The sequence below is a fragment of the Bombyx mori genome, chromosome 15, assembly GCF_030269925.1.
Source record: "Bombyx mori chromosome 15, ASM3026992v2".
NCBI classification, from domain to species: domain Eukaryota; kingdom Metazoa; phylum Arthropoda; class Insecta; order Lepidoptera; family Bombycidae; genus Bombyx; species Bombyx mori.
The window spans coordinates 7,597,400-7,625,307 of NC_085121.1; the positions used below are offsets into that span (position 1 = coordinate 7,597,400).

The window sequence follows — 27,908 nt, forward strand, 5'->3', positions numbered from 1 at the left end:
GGTTCCGATACAAATGGGCGTGGTCGCCCTGTTGACATGTCGCAGACCAAAACAGTGTTTGTGCCAGGAACTACGACGTTCTCTAGTTTTAGAGAAGAATTCGCATCGTTACGATACTTTTTCAATTCGTCGTCAAGTTTTTGGCAAGCGGAGAGAGCAGAATGGTCAGTTTCAAAACTAACAGCTTCGATGCGGGACATGGCGTCCGCCACCGTATTATCCACCCCTTTTATATGGACAATGTCCGTGGTAAACTGCGAAATAAAAGACAGTTGATTTAACTGTACCGGAGGAAGCCTTTCGCGACGTTGCGAGAACGCGTAAACTAATGGCTTATGGTCCGTATAAATCGTTACGTGCTGTGCGGCTAGGAAGTGTCGATAATGTTGCACACTCTCATATACCGCAAGAAGTTCTCTGTAGTATGCTGGCCACTGGCACTGTCGGGGATTCAGCTTTTTACTAAAGAAACCCAGAGGTTGCCAAGCGTCACCGACTTTCTGCTGAAGGCAGGCACCAACGTGAGAACTGGAAGCGTCGGTGAAAAGCCCTAGTTCAGCGTTAGGCAACGGGTGTGCCAACAGAGCTGCAGATGACAAGCTATCTTTACAGGCATTAAAGCATTCCTCGAGCTCAGGTGTCCAAATGATCGGTGTGAGACCTTTACCTCCAGCGGCCACGATCGCGTTGACTAGCGGTGCTTGTAACTTGGCCGCATTGCGCAGAAATCGGCGATAATAATTAACCATCCCAATGAAACGACGGAGTCCTTGTACAGTCTGTGGTAGAGGAAAATCTTTTAGAGCTTGAATGCGCTCTGATGGTGGTTGTGTTCCGTCGGCAGATATTCTGTTTCCGAGAAAAGTAACCTCAGGAGCACCAAACACGCATTTTGCTGGATTTATAACGATTCCGTAATTTTCAAATCGCTTGAAAAGAGTACGAAGGTGTGCAGCATGTTGAAGAGCATCACGGGAATACACTAATATGTCGTCAACGTACGCAAAGCAAAAATCGAGACCTTGGACAACTTCGTCTATAAATCTTTGAAACGTTTGGCCTGCGTTGCGCAGACCAAAAGTCATGTAGTTAAATTCATAGAGTCCGAAGGGTGTTATGATGGCGGTTTTACAAATATCCTCAGGCGCAACAGGAATTTGCTGATATGCCTTAACGAGGTCGATTGTACTAAATATACTACACCCAGATATGTTATGGCCGACGTCACCGATATGGCGAACTGGGTACCTGTCGGGTATGGTACGTGAATTCAACGCACGATAATCGCCGCAGGGTCGCCAGGTGCCGTCGCGCTTAGGGACCATATGAAGTGGAGAAGACCACGAACTTTTCGAAGGTCTGGCTGTCCCGCACTGTACCATATCATCAAAAACCTTTTTGGCCTCTTGAAGTTTTTGAGGTGCCAGACGTCTAGGACGACAAGAGACTGGGGCGCCCTCAGTGGTTAGAATATAATGAACTGTGTTATGCTTCGGCTCACGAATAAGTCCTGGTAATAATAATAATAATAATAATAATAATAATATTTATTCATTCAAGCCTCTTAAAATACAAACACGTACAAAAATACTTAACACTAGTATAATAATATACATGGCTTTTTTATGAGGTATACAATAACAATATTCCCTGACTTTTATGCTAGGAAAACCTGTGTTACAAAAGTCAGTGGTTCAGTGCTAGGTCACCAGGTAAAGAAAGTTAACCAGGAAGAACGATCTGTAAGAATATAGTACGTACGTGTGTGTGTGTGTGTGTGAGTGTATGTGTGTTAGTGGGTTTGTGTGTGTATGTGTGTCATACAATAAAGTATAAAAATATTATTATATATTATATTATATATTATTATACAAAATATTAATTTAAAATTAGCTACAATGAATCAACAGTATATCATACTATATATACATCGTTATACATTTTTACAACACGACTTGTTCTGTTTCAAAATAGTCTAAGTTTAAGAGCCAAGACTTCAGATTATTTTTAACGTCATACCTATTTAAGCCATCTATCTGCTGAGATATATTTACTTTATTATAAATTCTGCTACCTGACGAATAAATCTGTCGTCTGGCAAATTCCGTCCTACAAGCAATAGTGTCAAAGGCCGGTTTTCGTCTCCTCGTGGAAAGTGAAGTTTCTTTAGGTATTGATGGGAGGCAGGAGTGCTGTCGCAGAACGGACCTGTGGATAAACAGTTGTCTAACCGTCAGCACTCCTGCGTCACGATACAGTTGTCTAGTAGAGTACCCAAAAGGCTTCCCCAGCATCACCTTAAGCACTGCCCTTTGCGCTCGTTCGATATTAATAAACTTTGTCTTGCAGGCACATCCCCAAATAGGGATGCAATAAGTTATAAGCGACTCGCAAAGGGAAGTGTATACGGTAAACAATATTTGCTTATCTGCCGAGCCTCTTAGCTTTTTAAAAATAAAAATTAAGCTTCGAATGCGCGTCGTCACAAGTTCCAGTTGACCATACCAATTGAAACAGCTGTCCACCAACACCCCCAAGTATCTGATATTATCAGTCCTAGCAATCTCCGAGCAATTACATTCGGAATATCGTCCATTACATACATGGGCCTTGAGAGTAATAGAATCACGCGGGGGTTGGACAGATTTTCTGCTTGCAAATGTTAAAAATTTGGTTTTGTCAATGTTTAGAGTTAATAGGTTGCGGTTCAGCCATGTCATCGTCTGCTTCATTGCAAACTCAGCATTCTCAATTGCCTCTACCCACGTGTTGCCTGAAACTATAAGTGCTGTATCATCAGCATATGCAAAGAGACGACAGTAGGGGTAAGATTGACTACAAAGATCGTTTACATAGAGCAGGAACAAAGTGGGCCCAAGAATACTGCCCTGCGGAACCCCGTACTCAATTTGCTCCGGCTTGCTTATATGAGGACCGATCTTGGTACATTGTGTACGATTTGACAAATAGTCGCTGAAAAGAGACAGAACGTTACCTCTGACTCCCAGAACTTCCAATTTATTGATCAGAAGAGGGACACAGACAGTGTCAAATGCCTTAGACAGATCTAGAAAGATACCAAGACACTTTTGTTTGCGTTCAATTTCCGCAACAGTGTGCTTAACTAGCGAACTTACAGCATCTTCAGTGGAAATGTTCTTTCTAAATCCAAACTGATAATCTGAAATTATTTTATTGGAATCTAAATAGCCACTCAATGCTTTATTCAGAATTTTTTCCAGAACCTTCGATAAAGTTGGCAACACTGAAATCGGTCTATAATTGTTAACACTGTCTCTGTCCCCACTCTTGTATATTGGATGGACAATTGCCTTTTTGAGTGAGTTGGGAAATTTTCCGGATTCAATAGCGAGGTTACAAACGTAGGTAATTACTGGGGCTAACGCAGGACAGGCGAGCTTGAATAACTTAGGGGGTATACCATCCCAGCCAGAAGCACAGTCACCACGAAGGCCACGTATTACGTCAATGACTTCCTGTTCGGATACTCCCGGCAGAACCATTGAATTCAGTTGAGAATATGTCAACTTGGGAACAGTGGTTTCAGTAACCGAAGCATGAATTATTTTACTAGCAAGCTTTTTCCCAATATTTGAAAAGTAGGAGTTAACTGAGTTAATGGAGACCTGGCTATCACTAAAATTATTAAGAAGCTCTAGAGGCGGAATAGTTTCTTTTCCAGTTTGAGTGATACTCTTAATTACCTTCCAGGTCTTTTTTGGGTTATTTTTTACTTTATTAAACTCTGATCTCTCAAACTCTCTCCTCAGCCTTTTAAGTAGATCACTGCAGAAATTGCGGTATCTTTTGTAAGTCTGGACAAGAATGAGGTTATTGGGATTTGCTTTTACGCTTTTGTGCATGTTATCACGATTACGCATGCATCTTACTAAGCCTGTGGTTACCCAGGGTTTTATAGTTCTTAATCTACATGGGATTACAAACGATATTGTGTGTGTTTGAAGCAGCGAGATAAGTTTGTTTAAAAATAGATCCGTAGCCAGGTTAACATCATGAGAGGTGTAGATTTCTGAAAAATCGTACACTTTTAGTTCAGCAATTAGCGTAGGATAATCTATTTTAGTACCAATTTTGTTAACGAGCCGTCTCATAGGTTGGAAGTTTAAGTTAAAAATTATAGAATAATGATCAGTTATAGTGGAGTCTGTGACAAGAGTCGTAGACTCCAGGCTCGACTTAATGAGTACGTGGTCCAGACAACTATCTCCTCTCGTGGGAAACAAATGACCAGGTAGAAGTCCATGAGATGCAGTTGTGTTCAAATACTCGTGCGAATGAGGGTCTTTATTATGGGCCTTGATGTCAATGTTGACGTCACCAATGATGACGATATGTTTAAAAGAAGATAAATTTAAAAGAGCATTATTTAGGCTAAGAATAAAATTGTCTGTGTTTTTATAAGAGGATGATCTGTACAATCCAATGATAGCAAGTTCATCATCAACTTTACATATTAAACAATTGGCATCGGTGAAAGATGGTTCTAAAATAACATGTTTCAGAGTGTTTCTTACATATATAACTACCCCTTCATTTTGGTTCCTCGCGTTTTTCGATGAATATGAGATAAAGCCGTCAAGTTTTGGTAAGTGTACAGTATTCATCAACCAACACTCCGACAGCACAAGAACATCATGTACAAAGCTAAAGGAGCTCAAGAGCACATAAAATTCGTCAAAATTTTTGTTTATGCTTCTGATATTCATATGTATAATCGTAAGAGACTTTGAGTGCGGGTTCAAGTACCTATCACAATGCTGAGAAGGACATTTATAAGCGTGAGAAATGACTAGCTCTTCGAGTTCATGATTTAAATTATCTAAATCAACCATTTTGATAGTGAAGTAATACGAAATAGACTACTCGCCAGCAAAGAAACACTGAAGTATAGAGCCCGTGAGAATATAGGAAGACCTAGTAGATAAGATACTATAATTTTTATACTTGAAAAAGAACAAGAACTTAAATAAAGTGTCGCATTAGACATACAATTAATATATGTTGTGAGTAGGTTATGTTTGAGCGTGAATGTCCTTTGTATATATACTTTCCTAACGAAATCAAATGGTTCAATATCTGTATTAGGGTACAGCCAAGTTTCAGATAAACAAAGAATGTCTGGATCATTAGTATCCATTGACTCTTGGAACTTGTCCCAGCCAGTATTCATTGAGCGTATATTTAACAGTCCAAGCGAAAATGTTTTGAATCCTTGATGATTAATTTTTTTATGAGTAACCATTATTGATACATATATTTACTAAGACATGCATTAGAGTCCACAATTATTAAACATACTAAGCTAAATTAAACTGCTAAATTGTCTAACACACTTTTATTTAGCACTGGGATGTGACTGCTTTCCTCATTTTTTCTTATATATATCCGTCCGTTCCTAACCCACACAAACCTGTAGTTTAATTCTTTCGCCTTTGCGCGTGCTGCTGCATGGAGTTGTTTATTTTCAGGCGTCAGGTGCTCTGCTATGAATATAGCCGACTTCTTTTCTTCTGCGATACCGAGATGGCCTGTATTGAGTCGGTTACTGGGGTTATTTTTATTATATTGTATTGCTGCTTTATGAAAAGATTCCTTGAAGCGGGGGCTGCTGAACTTCACTAAGATTGCTCTTGGACGCGGATTAGCAGGATTTAGTTTTGCTATTCTGGAGCAATATTGTAGGTCAGTGTCCTGGACAGGGTGGTTTATAACGTTACCAAGTTGTTTAACCGTTGATATCAATGATTCCGTTTTAAATTCCGGTACACAATGTATCTCCACGTTTGCCGCTCTCATTTGTTGATCCAAAGTCCTCAGTTTGGCAGTAATTTCGAGATTATTAGTCTTTAGTTGCTCGTTTTCTTTTTGTAGGTTCTCAACTATTGTTTTCTGAATAGACGCCTCATTTTTCATTTCTTCAAATTGCTCGTTAAAGAAAGTTATGGACGCCTTGAACTCCGCGATAACTTTCTTCATCTCTTGTAGTTGAGTAATGTTTCCTTCGGTTATTTGCCTCATTGAACTTTGGAACTCGGCTCTGAAGATTTTACGGATTTCATCAGCTGAAATGCATGGACAGATTTTCACATTGCTGTTCTTACGAAATGTCACATTGTTCTCTGACTCGGAAAAGTTATCGTCATCTCTTCCTGTTCGCGCAGGTGAATCCGTGTTATCACCCTTTGGTTGTTGCGACTTGCATAGCTGACAAATCCATTTCTTTTTATGGTCTTCCGTCATCGTACTATAGAACCGTGTTTCGGGAACATTTGCGCACAATAAATCGTACAATCTATTACATTTGGAGCATTGTAAGAATCTTCGGTCTTCAATATTTTCTTTACACCCAGAACATTTTTTCTTTGCCGGTGGCGCCATAACGTATTTGTATGTGCTAATATCAGAGTTTACGCTCTTGGGACGCTTACTTTAAGGTTGCATTCAGTCTGTGGCGCGGTCAATTGCGCGTGTGTGAGTAGCAGCGAGCGGCCCGCGGGTTGCCCTAGGTCAGGGTCGCCGGCCGTTAATATTCAATAATAATATAGTTTTTCAATTGCTACTCACAGGTTTTTATGTATTTTGGAAAACTGATTTCACCAATATGTAGTCCAATAAACAAGCTTTCTTTTGATATATAGCACAGTAGGCACAATCCACTTTTAGCATGAAATATTTACAAAAAACCGTAGAACAAACAAATATCGTGTTATTCGCACAAGACTCGGACAATGGTGGCTTCGTAATGGACGGAAATTCCGCAAGAAGTGCACTAAATTGGGATGACGGAGCGCAGACAACTTTGACGCTGGTCTGGTCTAAAACAGCGACGGCAGCTACGCATGACAACCCGGTAATACTATCGACAAGTCTCTTACTGGCACAATCGGGCAACAACCGATAGTGCGCCAGAAAATCGGAGCCGATGATGGCGGTGTTGACGTCGGCGATAATAAATCGCCATTGAAATATGCGGCGTAGCCCCAAATTAAGCGCCATTTGTATGTGACCAAAAGTGCGTATCTCACTACCATTGGCAGCCGCTAATGTATAATTTGAACGTATCGGCTTATTTGATAACCACTGATATGGATAACAGGAGAGGTCAGAGCCTGTGTCTATTAAAAAACGGCGCTTGGTTGAGCTTTCGGTGACAAATAATCGGCGACTCTCCTTTAAGCAGTCAGACGTCGCCATCATTGACTGCTTTTGTCGTTTTCCGAAGGTGGCGGCGGCGTCCAGGTACATGGTTGAATACACTTAACAGCTTTAGTATTAAATTTCCTATGGTAAAAGCACATTTGAGGCTTACCAGGTGTTTGTGAGCGTCGTCGCTGATTTGAGAAATCCCGGGTCCTATTTCTACCGCGCTCTGCAGTAAGCACAGCAAGCTGACGCGTGACCTCATCCAGACGCCGTGTGATATCTTCTAACGAAGGGGGTGAGACGGCAGACGTGCTTGCTGAGAAAACAGCAGATGAATGAGGTGCGAACATACCAGGCGAAACTTCCAAAATTTTGTCCGCTAGCTCAGCGACTTTGTCCAGCGAGAGTTCTGATTGGGCGGCCAAAATTGCTTGGAGATGTTGTGGGAGGCGACGCATCCATAGCTGGCGGAGCAGATTTTCATCAGTGAGGGTGTTTCCTGCCAATGATCTAAGATGACGTAAAAACTGCGAAGGACGGCGGTCACCCAATTCAACATCACTGACAAGTTGCCGGACACGTTGCTCCTCAGACGTGGACAACCTACGGATCAACTCGGATTTGAGGCGACCATATTTGTCCTCAGGTGGTGGTTGGAGAATAATGTCCTCTACCTCCCCAATAACTCGGGTATCTAACTGAGCAATCACGTAGTTAAATTTAGCCAGGTCAGCGGAGATGCCTGAAATCGAGAACTGTGCCTCTACCTGAGCAAACCAAATTGCAGGTCGATCAGGCCAGAAGGGAGGAAGTTTTATGGCTACTCTGCATACTGAATTAGGTTGAGGAAATAATGGGTCTGTGGGGGGTGGGTCCGTTTTATCGATGCCTTGCATTTTAAGTTTTTGTAATTCAGCCTTTAGGATGGCATTTTGTTGTAGTAACAGTGTATTTTCTTCTCTTACTAATTGTTCGTTTGCCTTCATTATTGAACATTACGTTTACAATTGTAAAAAAAAAAAAAAAACTATGCATTTATACAATGTAACAACTTAAAAAAATAATAATAAGTAAAGGAGAATTTGAAAATTAATGATTATGGTAAAAGATGGCAAAATACTGACAATAAGAGACACAGTAAAACAATGAAATAAAATTAAAGTAAACAAGAAAATAAAAAAATTAGTCAAATACAGATGTGATGTTAGCACCGACTTACATTTCCTGACTATTGACTTTAAAACATTCATGTAGATAAGACCTAAAACTGTAATTATTTTGCCTCGTAGAAACAAATATTTCCTTAATACTAATCGTATAATATTACCTTAATATTATTATTAACTACAATGTTATACTATGAATTGGTGGAGCAATGAAGGCCCGTTAATAAAATATTATTAATTATGTTACAAAAGGAACATTTACATTAAATTAAAATTTTTGTTTCTCTTTTTTTTGTGTGACAAAACTGTTGTATATGCAATTATGTAACAAAATTAAAGTTATAGTATAGGCGGAGAATATAAAAAAGTATTAAGCTTAAAATAAAATAAAAAATTAATCAAAACACTTCACTGAGTTTATCAGAAAACACTAAAATAAAAAATAAAATAAGTTCCGTGTTGTCGAATGCCGCACCAGATATTTAACCGCTTGTACTTGATCACTCTGCTGTGCGCGGCGATGCTGCGCCAAGTGTATATGGTTTGTAGACGATCTTGCCTGAATGCTGCGCCAGGTGTATATAGTATGTACTCGACCTTGTCTGGATGCTGCGCCAGGTGTATACGGTTTGTACTCGATCTCTATTTGTAACGATTGATCACGTCGGGGTCACCAATGAGGGAGTTCATATAGTCCCTTCTTTATTTCGCCGTAGTCGTGTTTTATGTAATTAACACCACAGTTGAATCAATATAAATTTTATTGTTGTAGTGGCATAAAGTAATTACATTAAATTAGTTATTATCACATTATAAATTATTTTTATGTTTTTTTTTTATTTGGCGGTAAAAAGGTCTTGTGTCACAGACTATATTCTTTTTCCCACATCTCGTGCGTTCCGGCTTACGCATAATAAAACGCCACAACAGTATTACAGCAGTAGGGACAGAACATCAGTTACGATTGAACCAGCCAGGACCGGGAGATAAGGCGCCGCACACAGCTAGGATGGGCTGCTTTCGGTAAGGTGATTGACATACTAAAGGTTAATAAACTACCGTTATTACACATTTAAATCTGAAGAAACACTAACTAGACAAAATAAAACAAATCACACAACTTCACTCCTCGCGTTCCCGCCAAAAAGTCCAGATACTATTGCTTGACAAAACAGTTTTTTTGTACCTAACATTGATATCAGGCCATACCTACATACCTTACCATAGACTTAATAAACTTATACCTTAGTTTTATTGCCACCTTTATTACACGAACATACGGCTCACCTGGCGGTGAGTGATCATCGTCGCTTGTGGAAATCAATAACGCCCAGACAAGCCGCTGCCTACTGCTCAGGACTTCACAATTTGTTTGGACGTTTCTATTATATTAAACAGTTATTACAATCCACGGGAAACTTATGAAGTCAGACAGTTCATAGGTTGGGTTACTTAACATACAATTTATAAAATAAAGCCACTAATTAAATTAGACCCAGCAAAAGTTTCAGATTCAAAGCCTGATCATCGTCCACATATCAGCTTGTCAAACGAAAAAATTAGCAAAATTTATAAACTTTCAACAAATTTACTCTATCATTGTATTACCAATTAGAATACGTTCATGGCAGTAGTTTCATAAAACTATAATTAATTCTGTCGTCTATGTTCCACTTTGTTTACCAAACGAATAAACGAGAGATGTTGTCCCAGCATCGCAACTAGGTTACACCGTGGATGCTTCCAACGCTCGCTTCGAGCGCGTGCTGAGCGTCATCATCCGGATGAGCTGATGAATCTGATGTGACTCCCTTCCACAGACTCTCCACAGGTACTTCCCGAAGCAGCCATGCTCCGAAAGGACCTGGGTGAGACTGAAGGAGAGCACGCCGCACAGTGGGTCGATTCTATGATTTTAGTGACTTAGGGACCAACTTTGTTTTTTTATAAATTTTTTTATGTAGATAGATAGAGCTCGTTAATCTCAATAATAATTGTTTTGGGCAAAAATTACAAAAACTTTATAGAATGGTCAGAAAAATGTGTTTTGTGATTTTTTTGTATGGAGCGGGTCACATTAAATTAAATTCCTGCTAAGTACCGCGAGGTCCCGCTTTGAAACTTTATTTTCCTTATACCTTGTCTAGTCTACTATCATTTGATGCTATGAACATGTGCATAAAGTTGCAACTCTGCCAAATAAATGGATCGAAAAAAATTAATAAATACATAGAATAAAAACCTTTATATTTTTTTTCGTAAGTGCTTTTAAGTTAAATTTGATATGGATTAGTAAGTAAAAGCACGTAATGATACCCATAATTACATAATACCTAACAACAATACATTTAGTAGGTCTCTAATTATGCAATCTCTCTAAATATTATATATTTTGTTTCACCTTTCGATCTTTGGGTTAGAAGAATGTGTAAAATATCCTCATTAGTCGACGTTCTACTTCTCATTCTTGAATAACATCTCTCTGTATATTTCCGAAAATCTTTATTGCGAGCTTCCGCTGCCTCTTCCGAGAGTTTACCTATACGAATGGCACCAAAGTTCTTCATTATTATATATCACTGCCATGTGCCAACAATTTATGGATACTGGAAGGCATATATAATACCAGGGATATACATTAACATACAATTCTGCAGTATATCTAAAAAATTCCGAAAAATTGGAAACGCGCTCTCCAGATGCAACAGAGTGAAGAATCACGTGAAACCTCTCTATTAAATCTTTACGTATTCCTGTTATGCGGGCTGTTTCTTCTGCATCCCTGAAAAATCTTCTGGCAGTATTGCCATCATTGGTTGTTCCTACTCCTTGCTTGACAACATCTATAAGTAAACCGCATTCCTTTTTAAACGCTTGCTGTATAGCGCTCTTTCTGATTGATATTTTTTCTTTGTCATCCCCCCTTGCAACCCCATTTCTTGAAGTCCAAACGATAAGACGCAAACAAAAAAGTGTCATATAAAAAATAATCTCATAGGAAACTACATACGATGAAAAAATTGTGAAGTAATAAAATTATATTTACCGATATGAAGTAAGCACTCCATGCATCTTATCCAGGCATGTAAAGATGGCATTCCATACTGGAATATTTCTTCATTATTTTCTCTTTAATGAGCAAGTCACTCCAAAAAACTCTGACGGTTTTGCTTTGCAAATATCACAGACAGCAGAAAATGTTTCTGAAAAATATGAGGTTATTTTGCCGTCTATCATCATCATGTGCAATTGATGCTTAACTTCAACTTGTTTGATTTTTGATGGCTGAAGTCTTTCTATTTCTTCTGTTATGCTAGCTTTTATAATTGTCACTGTTGACTGCGTTTCTTTTGTAAATTTAAACATTATTGGACGGCAATAAAAAGTTGATGAGGTCGTTTTCCCAAACAATTGTTCCATCAAATTTCTGAAGCCTTATAGGAACTAGACTGACCATGAAAATAGATGAATCATCAAACTCTGTTTCAGTTTTTTGTTTATAATTACTTTGACCTGGGGCTCTATCAAAGCCTATATTATATGCTTATAAGCAGTAGCTCTCTTGCAGAGTCCAAATCCGAAGTAATCACATCTAAAAGCCTATATAGCGCCAAGTTTAGTAATGCTTGCATTTTAATAGCAGCTCCTTCTTCAGTAATAATTACCTCGTCTTTCCCTGGATAACATTTGGTCTTTTCTTGCTTAATTTTATATTAAGAAGGGTATAAATCAGACCCATTTTCACTTGCTGCTTCTCTTAGGTTTATATACTGCCACTTAATTTAAGTGAAACTAATATTGCCTTATCGGGAGAATATGTACTACTTTTCACTTTACTTGTAATTAAATACTCATTAACTTTTTCTAGATCTTCGGGGTGATTTGACAAGTGGTTCATTATTTCTCCTACATCTTCATTTCTAGTGTTTCTCAAACTAGTAATTGTAGTAGCTTTCATTTCATCCGGGGATAACGAAAGCGATTGGTAAATTTGTTCAATGCGTCTTCGTTTTTGCCTGGATCCCAATTCTTCAAAAGGTTTTCGAGGTGCAAAAATAGATGTCGAGGCTTCTGTAGTACATTTGAGGGTGGTACATTTTCAACATCTTCAGTATTAGAAATCTCGAGCCTTTCATGTGCAGTGTTGATAGCTTCAGGTATCATTCCTTCGGGCCAGTTTATTGCACATTCTAACCAATCACATTTTTTTCTTATAAACTGTGCTAACATGCGACTACTTCGTTTCCATATTGCACTTATATTTGAACAAAATTGCGTACTGAATTTTTGGAGCTCAACATTTTTCTCTTCGGTCACGTTTATTTGATTTTGTAGGAATTAAACGAGTTTTTTATTATCAGACAGCGACTGTAGTTGCTCTCTTAAAATCATAAATAATCCTAAATTGTTAACAAAATTATCAATTATAACGGAAACAGCAAGATCACAACGACAATCATGAGATGTTAGTAGTAGTACGAATAAACGAACACTAGTTAGTATATAATAAACATGGTCACTTTATACTTCCAGAGACAAACAAATGTTTACTATATTTTCTACTACCCAGTAATGGCTACTTAACTAATTATCCTCATTAAATAATGTTAACTATCTTAATAATTAGAGAGATTGCTTAATTAGAGACCTACTAAATGTATTGTTGTTAGGTATTATGTAATTATGGGTATCATTACGTGCTTTTACTTACTAATCCATATCAAATTTAACTTAAAAGCACTTACGAAAAAAATATATAAAGGTTTTTATTCTATGTATTTATTAATTTTTTTCGATCCATTTATTTGGCAGAGTTGCAACTTTATGCACATGTTCATAGCATCAAATGATAGTAGACTAGACAAGGTATAAGGAAAATAAAGTTTCAAAGCGGGACCTCGCGGTACTTAGCAGGAATTTAATTTAATGTGACCCGCTCCATACAAAAAAATCACAAAACACATTTTTCTGACCAAACTATAAAGTGTTTGTAATTTTTGCCCAAAACAATTATTATTGAGATTAACGAGCTCTATCTATCTACATAAAAAAAATTATAAAAAAACAAAGTTGATCCCTAAGTCACTAAAATCACAGTATCGACCCACTGTGCGCCGTATCGCCTATCCGACCAGGCCTCTAGTATTGGCACAAGGGCATCGAGCGTGCGCCAGCGGATCGCCGAAGTTCAGCCGAACCCCTTCAGCAACGCTCCATTCACTTGGCGTACGCCAGACGACGTGCAGCACGCCTCCACCGACCGGCAGTCGACGGGCTAGGTGTATGTTCCCAGCTTGAGGACTGTGTATATTGCAATCTTACGAAAAACCATTTATGAATGCCTTTGCCAGGCTTTGAAGTTTGAAAATCGAAGCAATCAAGACCATGCATTATGAGGCATTGAGCATTAAGCTCTGTACATTAAAAAAGAAGAACCAATATTAAAACTCCAGTGGTTTTTTACAAATTAACATTTTTCATTTATTTAATGTAGAATATGAAATATTTTAAAATAAAAATATGTAACAAAAACAATATATAAAGTTAATGTAACAATGTACATCCACAAACCATTCTCTTATTCTTAATTTTTATGTCTAATAAACATTCCAATACAACCATAGACATCCATAAAATTATATTCTTCATTTCATTCTCCTTGTGTTAACTATTATCCTTAACAATGTTAAATTCTGATTTAGCTATTTCTATAATTTTTTCTACACTACAAATCTTTTCTCGTGGTTTTCCACGTTTTTTACCTTCTTCAATTTCAAACTTATCTATCTTCTGCCAACCCTCCCAATCAACTATATCAGTCTTGTCTTTTACTATATCTTTGAATTCAGCAAAGCCACTTTTACTATAATCAGCTTTGTTTTTCAGATCATCACAAATCGTTTTTGCTACTTGAAATGCATTTCCCATGGTGTGCAAAATAACACCCACTGGTCCAGTACCGAGCCATCCTGCTACGTACAGTTTTCCTAGCTCATTAGCTTCGTCAATAACACAACCTCTTTCATTTAAAACTAGCCCATTACTAAATGGCACATCTTCATCTGCTTTGATACTTTTGTATCCGATACTTCTGAAAACTAAACCACAATTCACCACTTCAATTTCATCAGTCGGAATACACTTTTGACTCTCCCAATTTTCACCTTCAAGTTTATTACAAGTCAACTCTATACCCGTTACATTATTTTTATCGTTAATTATGAATTTTTTTGGGCTTCTGAAAAAAATTGGCTTAAACATTTTTGTATTATTAGAGATGCTACATGTTTCATTTTCGTTCAAAGACTTCAGCATGAGTTCAGTTATTCTTTTTCTAGGGCGTGGTAAATTAGGAACTTCATTGATGACATTTTGAAAATCTTCTGGCCTCCATACAGTCTTACAATCTCTTAATTTCAATTGTTCTCTAAGTTCTTTAATAGTGAATGCCACTTGAAGTGGACCTCTTCGACCAATCAAATACAACTGTTTGATTTTTGATCCTGCTAGAATATTTAATGCATGTTCTGTAATATCAGTTTTTCTAAGTTCATCAATAGGACTTAAAAGTATTCTTGCAACATCTAGAGCTACATTGCCTTGACCAAGAATAGCAGCCGTGTCACAAGATAGATCAATCTGCAAAAGTTAAAGTAATTTGCATAATTAATCTTTCCTTCAAAGAGAACATTACTAATTTTGTTTAAGTATACCTCCAGGTCTTTATTACTAGGTAGCCCATTATACCATCCAACAAAATGTCTGGCTCCAATAACATTCTTGGCGTTTTCGTTTTCTATACCAAGAGTCTTATCTTTTTCAGCACCATATGTCTGGAACAGTTACAAATTAGTGATAACTGCGAGATAATAGAACTAGTGAGATTATAACTACTATTGCACTAGATACTCCAGATACACTACCAATAATACTGCATCATAATGCTGTCTTAGTTGATTTAAAGTGATATCTTTTCCTAGAGTAACATTTCCATAAAAATTGACCTCTGGTCGTTGAGCCACTTTGGTAAATTGATTTATCACATTTTTTACTTCAGGGTGATCTGGAGCTACACCATATCTAAAACAGATTTATCATTATATAATGATAAACCTTAAAAAAGTATATCTTAATTAAAACTAGACTGTTTTTATTATCAATATATTCTTTTTGAAATTTGGTATACTTGACAGTTTTCATGATCCTGGATTACTACCCTTATACTATTTCAGATTGAAAATAGCTAATAATATAATGTAAATAAAAGTCATGAGATCAAACTGTAAAAGTAGCTATAATTGTGTCTATGTAATTTATTATGTGCTCATAAAAACTGAAGGAAATTCAAAAGATTACTTTATTTCAAATCATCAAAACAAAGGGATAATTTATAAAGGCACAATAATTATTAAAATGTAGTTGTAGAAAAATTTAAAAATTATAAAAAGTATGAATGACATGTTACAGATTTTTTTAACACACTTTATTAGCTTAAGCTGTATGTCTTACGTAAGTATGTATGTATGTCTATGCTGTATGTCGTTAAGTATGTATGTCTATAGTGAATATTTCAATGTAAATTTCACAAGTTCTAGACGTCCGATTAACTTGATATTATCTGCAACTTATGAAAAAAAAATTACACAATAAATTAAATATACAGAGCATAATTATGATGGTAATAAAAATTGTAACAAGTTAAACATTTAATTCTCTTGAGATCTGTAGATGTATCAGAGGCCAACTACAATTTATGATAATTTTAATTTTACAAGTTAGAGACTTAGAATTCACTGATCAATTTAAAGTTTTATTTTTATTTTTCAATGTAACAAGTTCTTACTGTTATAAATAAATAATAATATATATAAACTATAGTTCAAAACCAAAAAAAAACTGTAATAAACAAAATACAAAAGTAAAAAATTAAATATTTAATTCGTTCTAAAAAGAATGAGGTGTCATCAAATGTTACAAATAATTATTGGTAAATATAATTAACGGTTGTTATTTGTAAAAGTAGTAATTATAATGTACTTATAGCAATAATTTTATAAAAGTTATTAAAAAGTACCTAAAATTTTTTTCTAAATAAATTATGTATTTCATTTATCTACTTTTTTTTTCAAATTCCACTAGCATTTAAATTTCAAACTATTTCAATAGCCCCATAAAACTATACCAGTCTTAAACATTTTGTACCTTACCTTATTAATCCGAAGGGTACCGGAAGTTTTTCTATTAAATCAATCTTGCATTGTATGTTTTTCGTAAGATGCATGGCGGCATAAAAGCCTGCAGGACCAGCTCCAACAATACATACTCGAGGAATTTTTGTGTAATTATTTGCTGAATAAAATCTGTTCAAAGTTCTTAAATTTCCGAAAGTCATTTTGTTTTAAATTTTAACAGACTCATGGAAACCAGGAACACTACCCCAAGCCTAGTTTGAATTTCTAACTTAGAAATTTATACTTGTAAATTAGGCGACTGAACACGTATTGATACTTAATGATGAGTTAGAGTAAAATAACAGTTTTATTTAGACTCTATTCTGTTTTTAAATACTATGTATACTGAAAACAATTTTTGTTTGTAAACATTTTAAATGTGCTATTTTGAAGGTCAGAGACTAATTTTCCTTTACTCTTTGGATTAATTAGAGATTTCGGAATTCGGATCACAGATTAATAAATTAGTAGGTAATATTTTTGGGATTTGACCTTTTTGTTGTTGATGATTTCCATTTTTTTATTCATGTTTTGAATTGACAAAGGGAAGAAAAACTCGCCATCGAGTCTTTTATAGCAAAGGTTTGTTAGTATGTTGGAAATGTATTAAAACTGCAATAGCCCTTTATCAACGAAAAAGTCAGTTCCCGTGATTTTCTTCATTTTCCCACATTTGTGTGCGTGTTTTCGGAGACTTTGAAGGTTTAATTTGCCACCATTATTACACGTTTCAATCTGAGGAAAGAACAAAATAAAATTCATGTATCTTCAGCTCTTGCATTCCTGCCGAAACTAACCCAAATGAACATGAAAGTCAACCGGACCATTCCAAAAATTTCCTCTTAAAAAGCGGACGTAAAAACGATATTCAGGTACAACTGTACAACAAAGAACTTTTTACTTTTAGTGATACATTTTAACATAGAAAGATAGTCTTCTAATCTCTATTCCCCGCTCCACGATTCCATTATTAAAAACAAGCAAAAAAAGTCATGACATATGCAAGCTGTCAAATGTAACAAACGTAAAAACAATAGGAACTATATGAACCGAAATTTTTAAAAGTCACATATTAAGAGAGATCGAAAAATTTAGAAAAACATTAATATTTAAAATTAGTAACTTAAAAAATACTTTAACTGATTACGTTTTCATCAGTCCATTGTTTGTTTTTGGTAGTAATATGTCACATGTAACCGATGTGAAATTTCTTGTTACTAGGTTATTTTCATTGAAAAATAGGTGAGTAAATTTTGAAAATAATTATGTATACGTAATACAGTGCGAGTAAATATTTGTTCCGACTTATTGTAAGATGTATTGCAACATTTACTAATAGAATTAATCCACCATTCACAAAACAATTAGCAAACTAATTAAATATATAAACTGAAGTTTAGCAGTTTGTATGTTTGGTTTAGCGTTACTAATAAAAACACTTTCAAAGACGATAATATGTAACAAAAAAATTTACAATATTGATTCACCTACAGTAACTGAAATGAAATGAATCTATCCTTGCTACCTGTTTAACTAAACTTAACAGGCTGACAACAAAATGTTAGTAAAATTTCCATAATAAAATGTAGTTCTGCATTTATACATTTTTTTACAATATTATGATACACTTGCTGTTAAGTGATTTCTGAAGTAGATAATTACCATACTTTGAACGATCCAACTACGGTGACATAAAACATTGATTAAGTTCATGCAAAGCTTGTCCTACAATATATCCCTTGATAGCTTCACTGCAGAAATTTCAACAGATAAACTACTGTAAACTGTGTGTTGTCATTCTAGAATTAAAATTAAGCTGCACCATCCTTTAAGTACTATTATTATTAATCTCCATAGATGATAGTTAATATGATAATTAAAATTATTAAATATATTATATAATCATAATCATCAATAAACTTTAAGGAATGACTGGCTGCAGAAAATACAATAAATATCTATTACAATATATATCACAGCCAGGACCAACTAGTAGTAATAAGACCATATGATCTGATAATTCTAGAGAATGAATATTTTACTAATAATACATTACAGCTTCCAAGCACCAAAGTGGAACATTAGAAAATTCAGTCAAGATGGAGATAAGTTATCACAGATTAAGGGCAGTGTTACACCATTACCTCCACTCTCAGAAGCTATGCTTAATCTACCTCCGGTCAAATATTCTCTGGCTAAATCTGAAGAGACCATCACTGAAGTCACAACTCTTAGTAATGGCTTAAGAGTTGCTTCAGAGAAAAAATTTGGACAGTTCTGTACTGCTGGTGGTAAGCTTAAATTGTAGTAATTTTCTGTTTATATTTGTTTTCTTGGTTTTTGTGTGTTTGTTACTTTCATGTAACAATAATGATATCGACACTTGAAAGGCAAACGTGACTAAGAGACAATGCGTGAAATTTACAGTAGACTAATTTAAAGTTGAAATAACTGAAAAAAATCTATTTTAATGAATCTAGCTGTAGGATTGAAATGATTTTAATAGATCTAGAAATATATATTTTTTTGCATATCGAATATGGTTATTGCCTATCATTTATGTACAAAGCAGTTATTGTCGCATAGTCACGTGTGCCTTTCAAGTGTCGATATGAATAGTTTGGCACAGGTCAGAATGCAACCGAGATAGAGACAGTGAGGGTAATGCCTCAAAATAATTTTGAATAACACTAACCTGTTTCTTGGTTTTAGTAGTTTTATTGTGTGGACTAGTGTATATTACTGCATACACATTTGTCAATAAGCTCATCACGCACCTGGTATTTATAATTCAGAAAAAATGTATTATATTTGGTGTTATAGAGTGTTGCTTGTATCATTGACTAGTCATAAACTACCACTCAAATTTTGGATGTATCATCATCGTCAATATCAACTCACACAGTTGTCCGTTACTGGACATAGGCTTCTCGCAATCCACACCACTGGGCCTAGTCTTAGGGTCTCCCCATCCATATGTTACGAGCCATTCTATTGCATTTATTTAGGGGTATATTTACGTTAAATCACAAACCAACAGATATATTGTCCTATAGATATAGTAGTTATACGTAACGTCTCCCAGTTCACATCATTTACATGATAAAAGTATCTCATATCCAAATAACAAACTACCTTTGTGAAAAAACTTCATGATGAGTAACAAACATCCAAACATACAATTTATAAAATATGTATAGATTAATTGACTATCTTATTTCTTTTCACACATAATAATCTAACAATGATCTACATTGAGGTTTGGCAGTAAAAAGAAGCCTTGCCTGCCCTGCCAGACCTTGAATAGAATTAGATATTTACCATTAAAAAAGGACCCTCATATTAAATTACTACCAACTCTCTTTTTTCTTGACTGATTGTTAATTTTTATATAGCCATGTCCAAAAAACAAATCCACAGTGTAAAATAAATAAATGTAAATGTATGATAAGAATTCATTAAAACAAAAATTGTGGTAAGAACCTTTAACAGGTAGTAAGTTTTATTCATAGCAGATAGGATAAACACAAGATCAATTTATTAAAATTTATTAATCATATTTAACTCTTATCTATATATAACTCATCAAAATCTTAAAAAATATTTGATATATTGTACTTTATTTTCAGTTGTTATTGACTCTGGCCCTAGATATGAAGTGGCTTATCCCAATGGAATTTGTCATTTTCTCGAGAAACTAAGCTTTGGGGTAAGTTTTAAAAAAACTACACAATTCAAATTGTTAGTAGCAAGGATTATGATTGTGATTTTATTATAAATTATATAAAATTATTTATTCAAACCTTAATAATAAAATGGCAATAAATAAAATAAATATTATATATCACCAAATAATGAAGTTAAGTGGCCAAAGCCGAAGCTCATTCAATGCATTGAGTCACTCAGCATAACAATATACCAGTATGCCTATGGTTTTCTAAATTTATATGAAGTGTAATATGTAACTTAAATGTGTTTCTTGATCAACAAGAAATAATGTAATATATAAAAAATGTAGGACTAAACCTAAAAGTAGTTTTAAGTAAAAATACAAGTGTGTTCACTTCTTAATACTATGATCAGCTATTCACTAATTAGTATAGGGCTGTTAATGGCATAGATGACAGTTTTATTTTTACCACCCATTCATCTGATACAACTAGTTTACCTCTAAATTTTGTGAAAAATAAAAGATTAAAATTGTTTGGTGCATGCTTATTTATTATCCATTTTAATAATACATTATAGCAGTATTGTGTAATTTAGCATCTTAAGAAACTATTCAAGAATAAACTAAGAGACAGTAAATATTGTATACATATAATATGTTATTATAATTGTACAGGCAACCCATAAATTTGCAACACGCGATGTAATGCTTCGTGAATTGGAGCGTCACGGTGGTATATGTGATTGCCAAGGCTCACGTGACACAACAGTGTATGCTACTAGTGCAGATTCAAGAGGATTGGAAGCTGTTACTCAGGTAATATTAAGCTTTTGAGAAACTTTCTGGAAGACGGAACATTTAAAGTAGCAGTAAGTAGCTTTTACAATAGCTATTTGATAATGCTTGAAACTGTTTAGTTTAACAATTTCACCTAGTATCCAATCAAATTGGATTAAAATGTTTACTTCTGCAGTGAAGCAGTGATGTACTCTTGTTTTAAATTAAAAAAATACTGTGTTGTTTTAGGTTTTAGCAGAAGTAACATTAAGACCAATATTATCAGCTGATGAGATTGAAGCAGCTAGGCAGGCAGTGGCGTTTGAGTTGGAGACTCTCTCAATGAGACCCGAACAAGAAACTATTCTTATGGATATGATTCATTCGGTAAGATATTTCTTTGTTTGACAAATGAAGTAAAATAAACTAGATTTAAAATTGAAGTCTATGTTTGAATCCTGAAGGTAGATAAACCTATATTTATGTTTTTCATTTCAGGCTGCATATAAAGGGAACACTTTAGGTCTACCAAAGATATGTCCACAAGAAAACGTGAACAAAATTGACAAAGGAATTATATTGAACTATCTAAAGAATCACTACACTCCAGACAGAATGGTTGTAGCTGCTGTTGGGGTCAGTATTTTTTTTTTAAGTTTTTTAAGTAATAAGGAAACAAAATCAAAAGTGACTAGTTGAAGTGTCGTATACACCGACAACTTCCTGACTATTTTGTAGTGGAGAATATTTTTTTTCTTCTTTTGGCATTAGCTTGTAGTGGAGAATGCAGTCTACATAATTTTAATTCATCACTCGTGGACGTCAGTAGTCCACAACTGACAGGTGGCATGATGTAAAAAGGAGATGATGAGCTTATCTCGCAAAATTCCACAAACGTCTATCCAAGGCTGCTTCGTTTTCCGGTCAGAACGATTGGATATACCTTCTGCAGTAAGAACTCATTATTTGCGTTTTCACAATTCGCGCATATCAAAAAATGCGATCAAATTCCCATGTTTGCAGCTAAAGAATTCTTTATTACACACATACACATTGTACATACACATTGATAAAAAGGATGCCAATATGTAATCGTCGTGGCCTAAAGGATAAGACTTCCGGTGCATTCGTATCTAGCGATGCAACGGTGCTCAAATCCCGCAGGCGGGTACCAATTTTTCTAATGAAATACGTACTTAGCAAATGTTCACGATTGACTTCCACGGTGAAGGAATAACATCGTGTAATAAAAATCAAACCCGCAAAATTGTAATTTGCGTAATTACTGGTGATAGGACTTCTTGTGAGTCCTCACGGGTAGGTACCACCACCCTGCCTATTTCTACCGTGAAGCAGTAATGCGTTTCGGATTGAAGGATGGGGCAGCCGTTGCTCTTTTTTAATTACCTTAGAACTTATATCTCAAGATGGGTGGCACATTTACGTTGTAGATGTCTATGGACTTCAGTTACCACTTAACACCAGGTGGGCTGTGAGCTCGTCCACCCATCTAAGCAATAAGAATAAAAAATAAAAAGTAGGTATCAAATCGAATATCCTTTGTAAGCGCGTCATCAAATGGACTAATAAAAAAGTGAAATAGATCTTATTACAACTATGCTAAAGGTGTGTTGCTAATTGATATCGCCTAGGAACGTTATAATCCCATAAACTATGTAAATTACCATTCCATATACACGGTTGCTGTATTCACGGCATATTTACGGAACATGTGCCCCGCGAATAAAGTTTTTTTTAATGTATTTCGATATATTATATTTTTAATTTCGCAGGTGGATCACGAGCCCTTTGTTGAATTCGTACAGAAATATTTTGTTGATATCAAACCTACTTGGTATACAGATGGAGACGAATCGTTCGTTCCAAAAGTTGACAAATCTATTTCGCAATACACCGGTGGAATTGAGCAGGTAGGTAACAACATAGACAATAGTTGTTGACATTTGACGCATGTCAGATAAACGCGATACACTATTGCGTTAATTGCATAAAGCAAATGTTCTTTTGGCCCAGCATATGGTATGTTGTTAACGCCACCTATGCACATCTATGGGCACAGGTGAACCTATCCCCTGTCGCTATAGAGTTCGAGAAAAACAACGAACATCGGAATACACGTGTTGAAAATAGTTATTCCAGATAGTACATGTGGTCTCTATACCATTCGAGACTAATCCGAGAGTGAAAAGCAGGTTACGGGACCCTTTCGAGCCTCGGACATCTAGAGTAACTCTGTAAATATTGAATTTTATTTATTCTTATTTAATGTGTACGAAAAAAAAAGTCTGGAGTTAGAACAGCGCCCCTAGCGGCAAACTAAGGAAAGCTTGAAGCATAGAGATTTTTTTTTCTTACCTATTCTAATCTCCTCGATGGGTCATACTAGATTCACCGAGTGAGTAGGTGAGCTCACGGGGCTCTAACCTGGGGATCACTGTGGAATTCAACAAAAAGTATGGACTGATTTTGTATACTTCTCTCCTCGCTCAAGTGGTGTCCGCTGTTGTTATAATAAAACTCGCATACATACTCTAAAGCAGGCACACATTTGTACCAGCTCGATCAATGAGAAAAATATGACAATCTATTGAATAGCTGGTCTTTAATTAAGAATTTTGTAATTTCCCAGGAAGAGTGCGAAATACCTTTGTACCCAGGATCGGATTTACCAGAACTATCACACATTGTAATTGGATTAGAAAGTAAGTTATTAAACAATTCTATAAAGCATTAAATTTATAATACTATTACTATTAAGAAATATAGTATTTAATCACGACATATAAACATGTATATTGAGTATGTGTTAAACATTTAAAATACAGCAAATTTATAAATACTCCAAAAAAAACATACTATAATTCATAAATTTTTGTTTAACCGTATTCAAAATAACATAGAAAACCTAAAATATCATAAAAAGCATTTATTCTTAGGCGCATGCGCAATAAAAAGCTTTAAAACTCGTACCTAGGCGGCACTGAAAATTTCGGGAATTAACGAAGTGACACAACATTACTATTTAAAAATGTATTTATTGCTTTTCGAAGTATTCTCCGCGAAATTTGACACATTTTTCCATACGATGGAACCAATCATTGAAGCAACCATTCCATTCGGAAGTTGGGGTCTCCAAAATGGCCGTTTTGTAGGCGTCCACAGCTTCTTCAGGTGATGAAAATCTCTGTCCACGCAATTTATTCTTTATTTTAGGGAAAGTATAGAAATCATTAGGGCTTAGGTCGGGGCTGTACGGCGAATGGTCTAATAATTCTATGTTTTCTTGCTCTAAAAACTCTTTTGTTCTGTGCGCGGTGTGAGAACTCGCATTGTTGTGATGGAGGATGATGCGGCGGTTGCAGTTCTCTTTACGGAGTTCAGAAACGACCTGTGGCAAACAAATGCTAGCATACCATTCTGCATTAACCGTTCTTTGTCCCTCAAGAGGAATGGTCGTAACATGGCCGGTTTTGGAGACAAACGTGGCCACAATTTTTTTTGCAACACTCCGTGAACGAACAATTTTTGTTGGCTTTAACTCATTTTCGAACACCCAAACTCGTGACTGGTTTTTTGTTTCGGGTTCGTACGCGTATATCCAGGATTCGTCACCTGATACAATGTTGTATACAGCATTTGAGGATCCTGCGTGGAATATTTCTAGAGTTCTGACGCACCAAGTAACGCGAGCCGCTTTTTGCTCTTCACAGAGCGAATGCGGTATCCACCGGGAAAACAACTTTTTTACACCTAATTGTTCATGCGAGATTATTTGTATTTGACTCATGCCAATGTCTAAAGTTGCCTGAATTTCACGGTATGTCACATGTCGATCTTCCTCAATCAGCTTACGCACAGCATCAACGTTTTCTTGGGTGACTGCAGTTTTTGGACGACCTTGACGGGGATCATCACTGAGCTTGACACGTCCACGTTGAAACTGAGCAAACCAGCGATAAATTGTGGTTTTGGATGGGGCTTCATCACCAAATGCAGAAATCATCCGGTCAACACACTGTTTTTGTGTTAAACCACTTCGAAAGTCATAATAAATCATCTCTCTTGAATTTTCTCGAGTCAATTCCATTTTCTCAACGACTAAACAAGTTTGACAAAACCTCGTGACAAGAGCGAGAATCTTTTTTAAATAAATAAATGGTATTCGATTTTTAAAACCAAGGAGTTTTCAATTAAAAACATTTTAATATGACAGGAACAGTGGAAATATTCCATTCCCGATACTTTTAGTGCAGCCCTCGTAGGTACGTCTTGCAAGACATTGCCTATCGGAAATGTCGTTGGATTGGGCACACTACGGCGCAGCGGAGTCAACGCAGCATCATTCGCGTTTGAATGGCAACCGCTTGGCAGGAGAACACCTGGGTCAAGTGGAGACAACTTGTGAGGGCCTATGTGCCAGCGGGGTACTCTAGGACTACAACAACAACAACAACAACGTCTCGCAATCCTCATCCTTGTCTGACGAGCGCTGTGACGCGTTAACTCTGTTTCACTCTACCTTTGATATCATCTTTAACAGCTACCAACAAATATTTGTGGTCACAGTTACATAGGCAGACCTATTGTGTCGAGCGCAGAAAGAAATTTATTAGCGTTCATTTGAAAAACGAATATTATTTCCAGGTTGTTCTCATGGTGACCCAGATTTCGTTGCAACATGCGTTTTGAATATGATGATGGGTGGTGGTGGATCGTTCTCGGCTGGTGGACCTGGTAAAGGAATGTACACACGACTCTACACGAATGTCTTGAATAGGTGAATATTTTTAGAACAATATCATTATTGCAGTCTTGTTCATATACAGATACAAAAAGGTTTATGTTCACTTTCCTTATTAATTTAATTTTGTAAGCCGAACAACTTCGCGATACAAGCCCCCTTAAATTTTAATGTTTATTGGAGCTCATAGATATAAGAACATGAACCTTGAGACTAGGGTTGAAGTCATAGTTTTATTAGTCCCATCATTTCAACCGGAATGTATGACTGCATCACGATCGAAACTGGCAGATACTTTATTTTTGTTGGCTTACATTACGTTCCATCGCGAGTAATCTATCTATATATATAAATGAATTGCTGTTCGTTAGTCTCGCTAAAACTCGAGAACGGCTGGACCGATTTGGCTAATTTTGGTCTTGAATTATTTGTGAAAATCCAGAGAAGGTTTAAAATGTAGATAAATATGAAAATGCTCGGAATTAAATAAAAATAACAATTTTGTTTTTCCTTTGATGTGTCCCCCGTCGGACGGATTCCTTTTGTTTGTTTTAAGTTTATTTTATACAAAAATTTAGGTCTTTTATTTATCGATTGAGGCACTACGAAGTCTGCCGGGTCTGCTAGTTACACATATTTATAAATATGTATTGTATTGGTTTATTATTCTAAGTTTTATTTAAGAATTAATTTTAAAAATCATCTAAAATTCTAGATACCACTGGATGTTCAACGCGACAGCCTACAACCACGCCTACGGCGATACAGGCTTGTTTTGTGTACATGCCGCTTCGCCTCCTAATCGCATATATGACACCACGCTCGTGATAGCGCGGGAACTAGCAAACATGGCCGGTAAAGTTGGCGAAATTGAACTCAGAGTAAGTAACAATACATGTAGAGTAATAACAAACTGAACAAATACTTTTCAATTTCCTTTAAAATAAATAATAGTTTAAAAACTCTAAAAAAATACGTTTTTAAAGAAAATCCCACTAAAAAATAGAAAAAAATCTTAATAAATTTGAATTAAAAATGCATCAATAGATATGAGTAAAAGGATTATTTTGATAATATCCTGGAAAGCACGCCACGCTTTTTTTTACAATAAAATCATTTTTTCTTACACTATTTTCCATTTTTAGTGGGATTTTCTATAAAAGCGTATTTTTTTTATTTTATTAAGCTATTATTTATTTTTCATTTTTAGTTGAATTTCGATTTATTCAATTTTTTTTTATATTGAATAGTCATGTGTCGGTCCATAAGTATACCAAATTTCGAATTAATCCAGCGTTTTGAAAGGGTTTAAAATCATGTTCAAAGGTTCCGTTACATACTAACATACATACGTCTGAAGCTAATAAAAGCGTATTAAAAAATCTACATGTTGCATATGAAATTAATTTATGTGATTTGATTTCAGAGAGCCAAAACACAACTTCAGTCGATGTTACTCATGAACTTAGAGGCCCGACCAGTTGTATTTGAAGATGTTGGAAGACAGGTTTTGGCTACAGGAAAAAGGAAACCTCCCTCATTTTTCATCAATGAAATCGGTAACTTGGATATTTTATTACTTACATATTTTTAAATTGAGCAAAGTAGGTGCTTAGTTCCTGTAGAATATTGTGTTAAAGTTTTGATTGATGATAATATTTATTTTGTTTGAAAAGTGTAGATGTTTATTTGACCACGGGGACTACCTGTTCTAGCGATTATCGCATACATACATAGAAAAATATCCTACTTCACTGTTGTACACAGCAGTAATCTATATGGCCCTCAACTTTAATTACGCAATACATAAATTTAAATACTTGTTTCTAGATAAAATCACAGCTGACGACATTGTGAGAGTCGCACAACGAATGCTGAGCGGCAGACCCGCGGTAGCCGGTCGCGGAAAACTTGCACATCTTCCCACATTCGATGAAATACAATCAAATATGTCTCTGAACAAAAGGGATGCTCCACCGCAAGGACGAAGGCTCAATCTTTTCCGCGCCTAATTCATCCAAAACTTGTAGAATCGGTTATTTTCACTAAAAGTAATTACCTAGTATGCTTGTTAAAAATAAAAACGTGTATGTCCTATTACATGTTTTAATTTATAG

General features: G+C 35.7%; 3 protein-coding genes and 1 long non-coding RNA gene across 4 annotated transcripts; 2 read left to right on the forward strand and 2 right to left on the reverse strand.

The window, feature by feature from the left end:
- Positions 1 to 5,250: 5,250 nt before the first annotated feature.
- On the reverse strand, positions 5,251 to 6,420 carry LOC134200188 (uncharacterized). The gene has a single exon (XM_062672485.1). The coding sequence runs from the start codon at positions 6,418 to 6,420 to the stop codon at positions 5,350 to 5,352; it is 1,071 nt and encodes a 356-aa protein (XP_062528469.1). The 3' UTR covers positions 5,251 to 5,349.
- Positions 6,421 to 9,616: 3,196 nt separating this feature from the next.
- LOC134200189 (uncharacterized) lies at positions 9,617 to 13,921 on the forward strand. The gene is made up of 2 exons (XR_009975000.1): positions 9,617 to 10,247; positions 13,495 to 13,921. It is a non-coding gene; the product is annotated as an uncharacterized LOC134200189 (long non-coding RNA).
- LOC101736047 (NADPH:adrenodoxin oxidoreductase, mitochondrial) lies at positions 13,808 to 17,547 on the reverse strand. The gene is made up of 5 exons (XM_038016052.2): positions 17,407 to 17,547; positions 16,559 to 17,317; positions 15,275 to 15,431; positions 15,065 to 15,184; positions 13,808 to 14,990 (listed from the first exon to the last, which is right to left on the reverse strand). The coding sequence occupies exons 2-5, from the start codon at positions 16,741 to 16,743 to the stop codon at positions 14,016 to 14,018; spliced, it is 1,437 nt and encodes a 478-aa protein (XP_037871980.1). The 5' UTR covers positions 16,744 to 17,317; positions 17,407 to 17,547; the 3' UTR covers positions 13,808 to 14,015.
- A 125-nt stretch (positions 17,548 to 17,672) lies between these two features.
- On the forward strand, positions 17,673 to 27,888 carry LOC101740196 (mitochondrial-processing peptidase subunit alpha). The gene is made up of 12 exons (XM_004928483.5): positions 17,673 to 17,824; positions 18,641 to 18,873; positions 20,212 to 20,291; positions 20,928 to 21,068; positions 21,279 to 21,416; positions 21,528 to 21,665; positions 22,823 to 22,960; positions 23,680 to 23,752; positions 25,695 to 25,827; positions 26,507 to 26,672; positions 27,218 to 27,350; positions 27,622 to 27,888. Exons 1-12 carry the CDS (start codon positions 17,766 to 17,768, stop codon positions 27,801 to 27,803), a joined length of 1,614 nt encoding a protein of 537 aa, XP_004928540.2. The 5' UTR covers positions 17,673 to 17,765; the 3' UTR covers positions 27,804 to 27,888.
- The last annotated feature ends 20 nt before the right edge of the window (positions 27,889 to 27,908 follow it).

Excerpts from the sequence above, each read along its gene's own strand:
- LOC134200188 (XM_062672485.1), bottom strand. The coding sequence starts at position 6,420 with ATGGCGCCACCGGCAAAGAAAAAATGTTCTGGGTGTAAAGAAAATATT.
- LOC101736047 (XM_038016052.2), bottom strand. The coding sequence starts at position 16,743 with ATGACTTTCGGAAATTTAAGAACTTTGAACAGATTTTATTCAGCAAAT. Across the intron at positions 15,432-16,558 it reads GTACCCTTCGGATTAATAAG|ATATGGTGTAGCTCCAGATC; the intron begins GTAAGGTACAAA and ends AATCTGTTTTAG. Across the intron at positions 15,185-15,274 it reads ATTATGATGCAGTATTATTG|ACATATGGTGCTGAAAAAGA; the intron begins GTAGTGTATCTG and ends TAACTGTTCCAG.
- LOC101740196 (XM_004928483.5), top strand. The coding sequence starts at position 17,766 with ATGTCACATGTAACCGATGTGAAATTTCTTGTTACTAGGTTATTTTCA. Across the intron at positions 18,874-20,211 it reads ACAGTTCTGTACTGCTGGTG|TTGTTATTGACTCTGGCCCT; the intron begins GTAAGCTTAAAT and ends CTTTATTTTCAG. Across the intron at positions 21,666-22,822 it reads TGGTTGTAGCTGCTGTTGGG|GTGGATCACGAGCCCTTTGT; the intron begins GTCAGTATTTTT and ends TTAATTTCGCAG.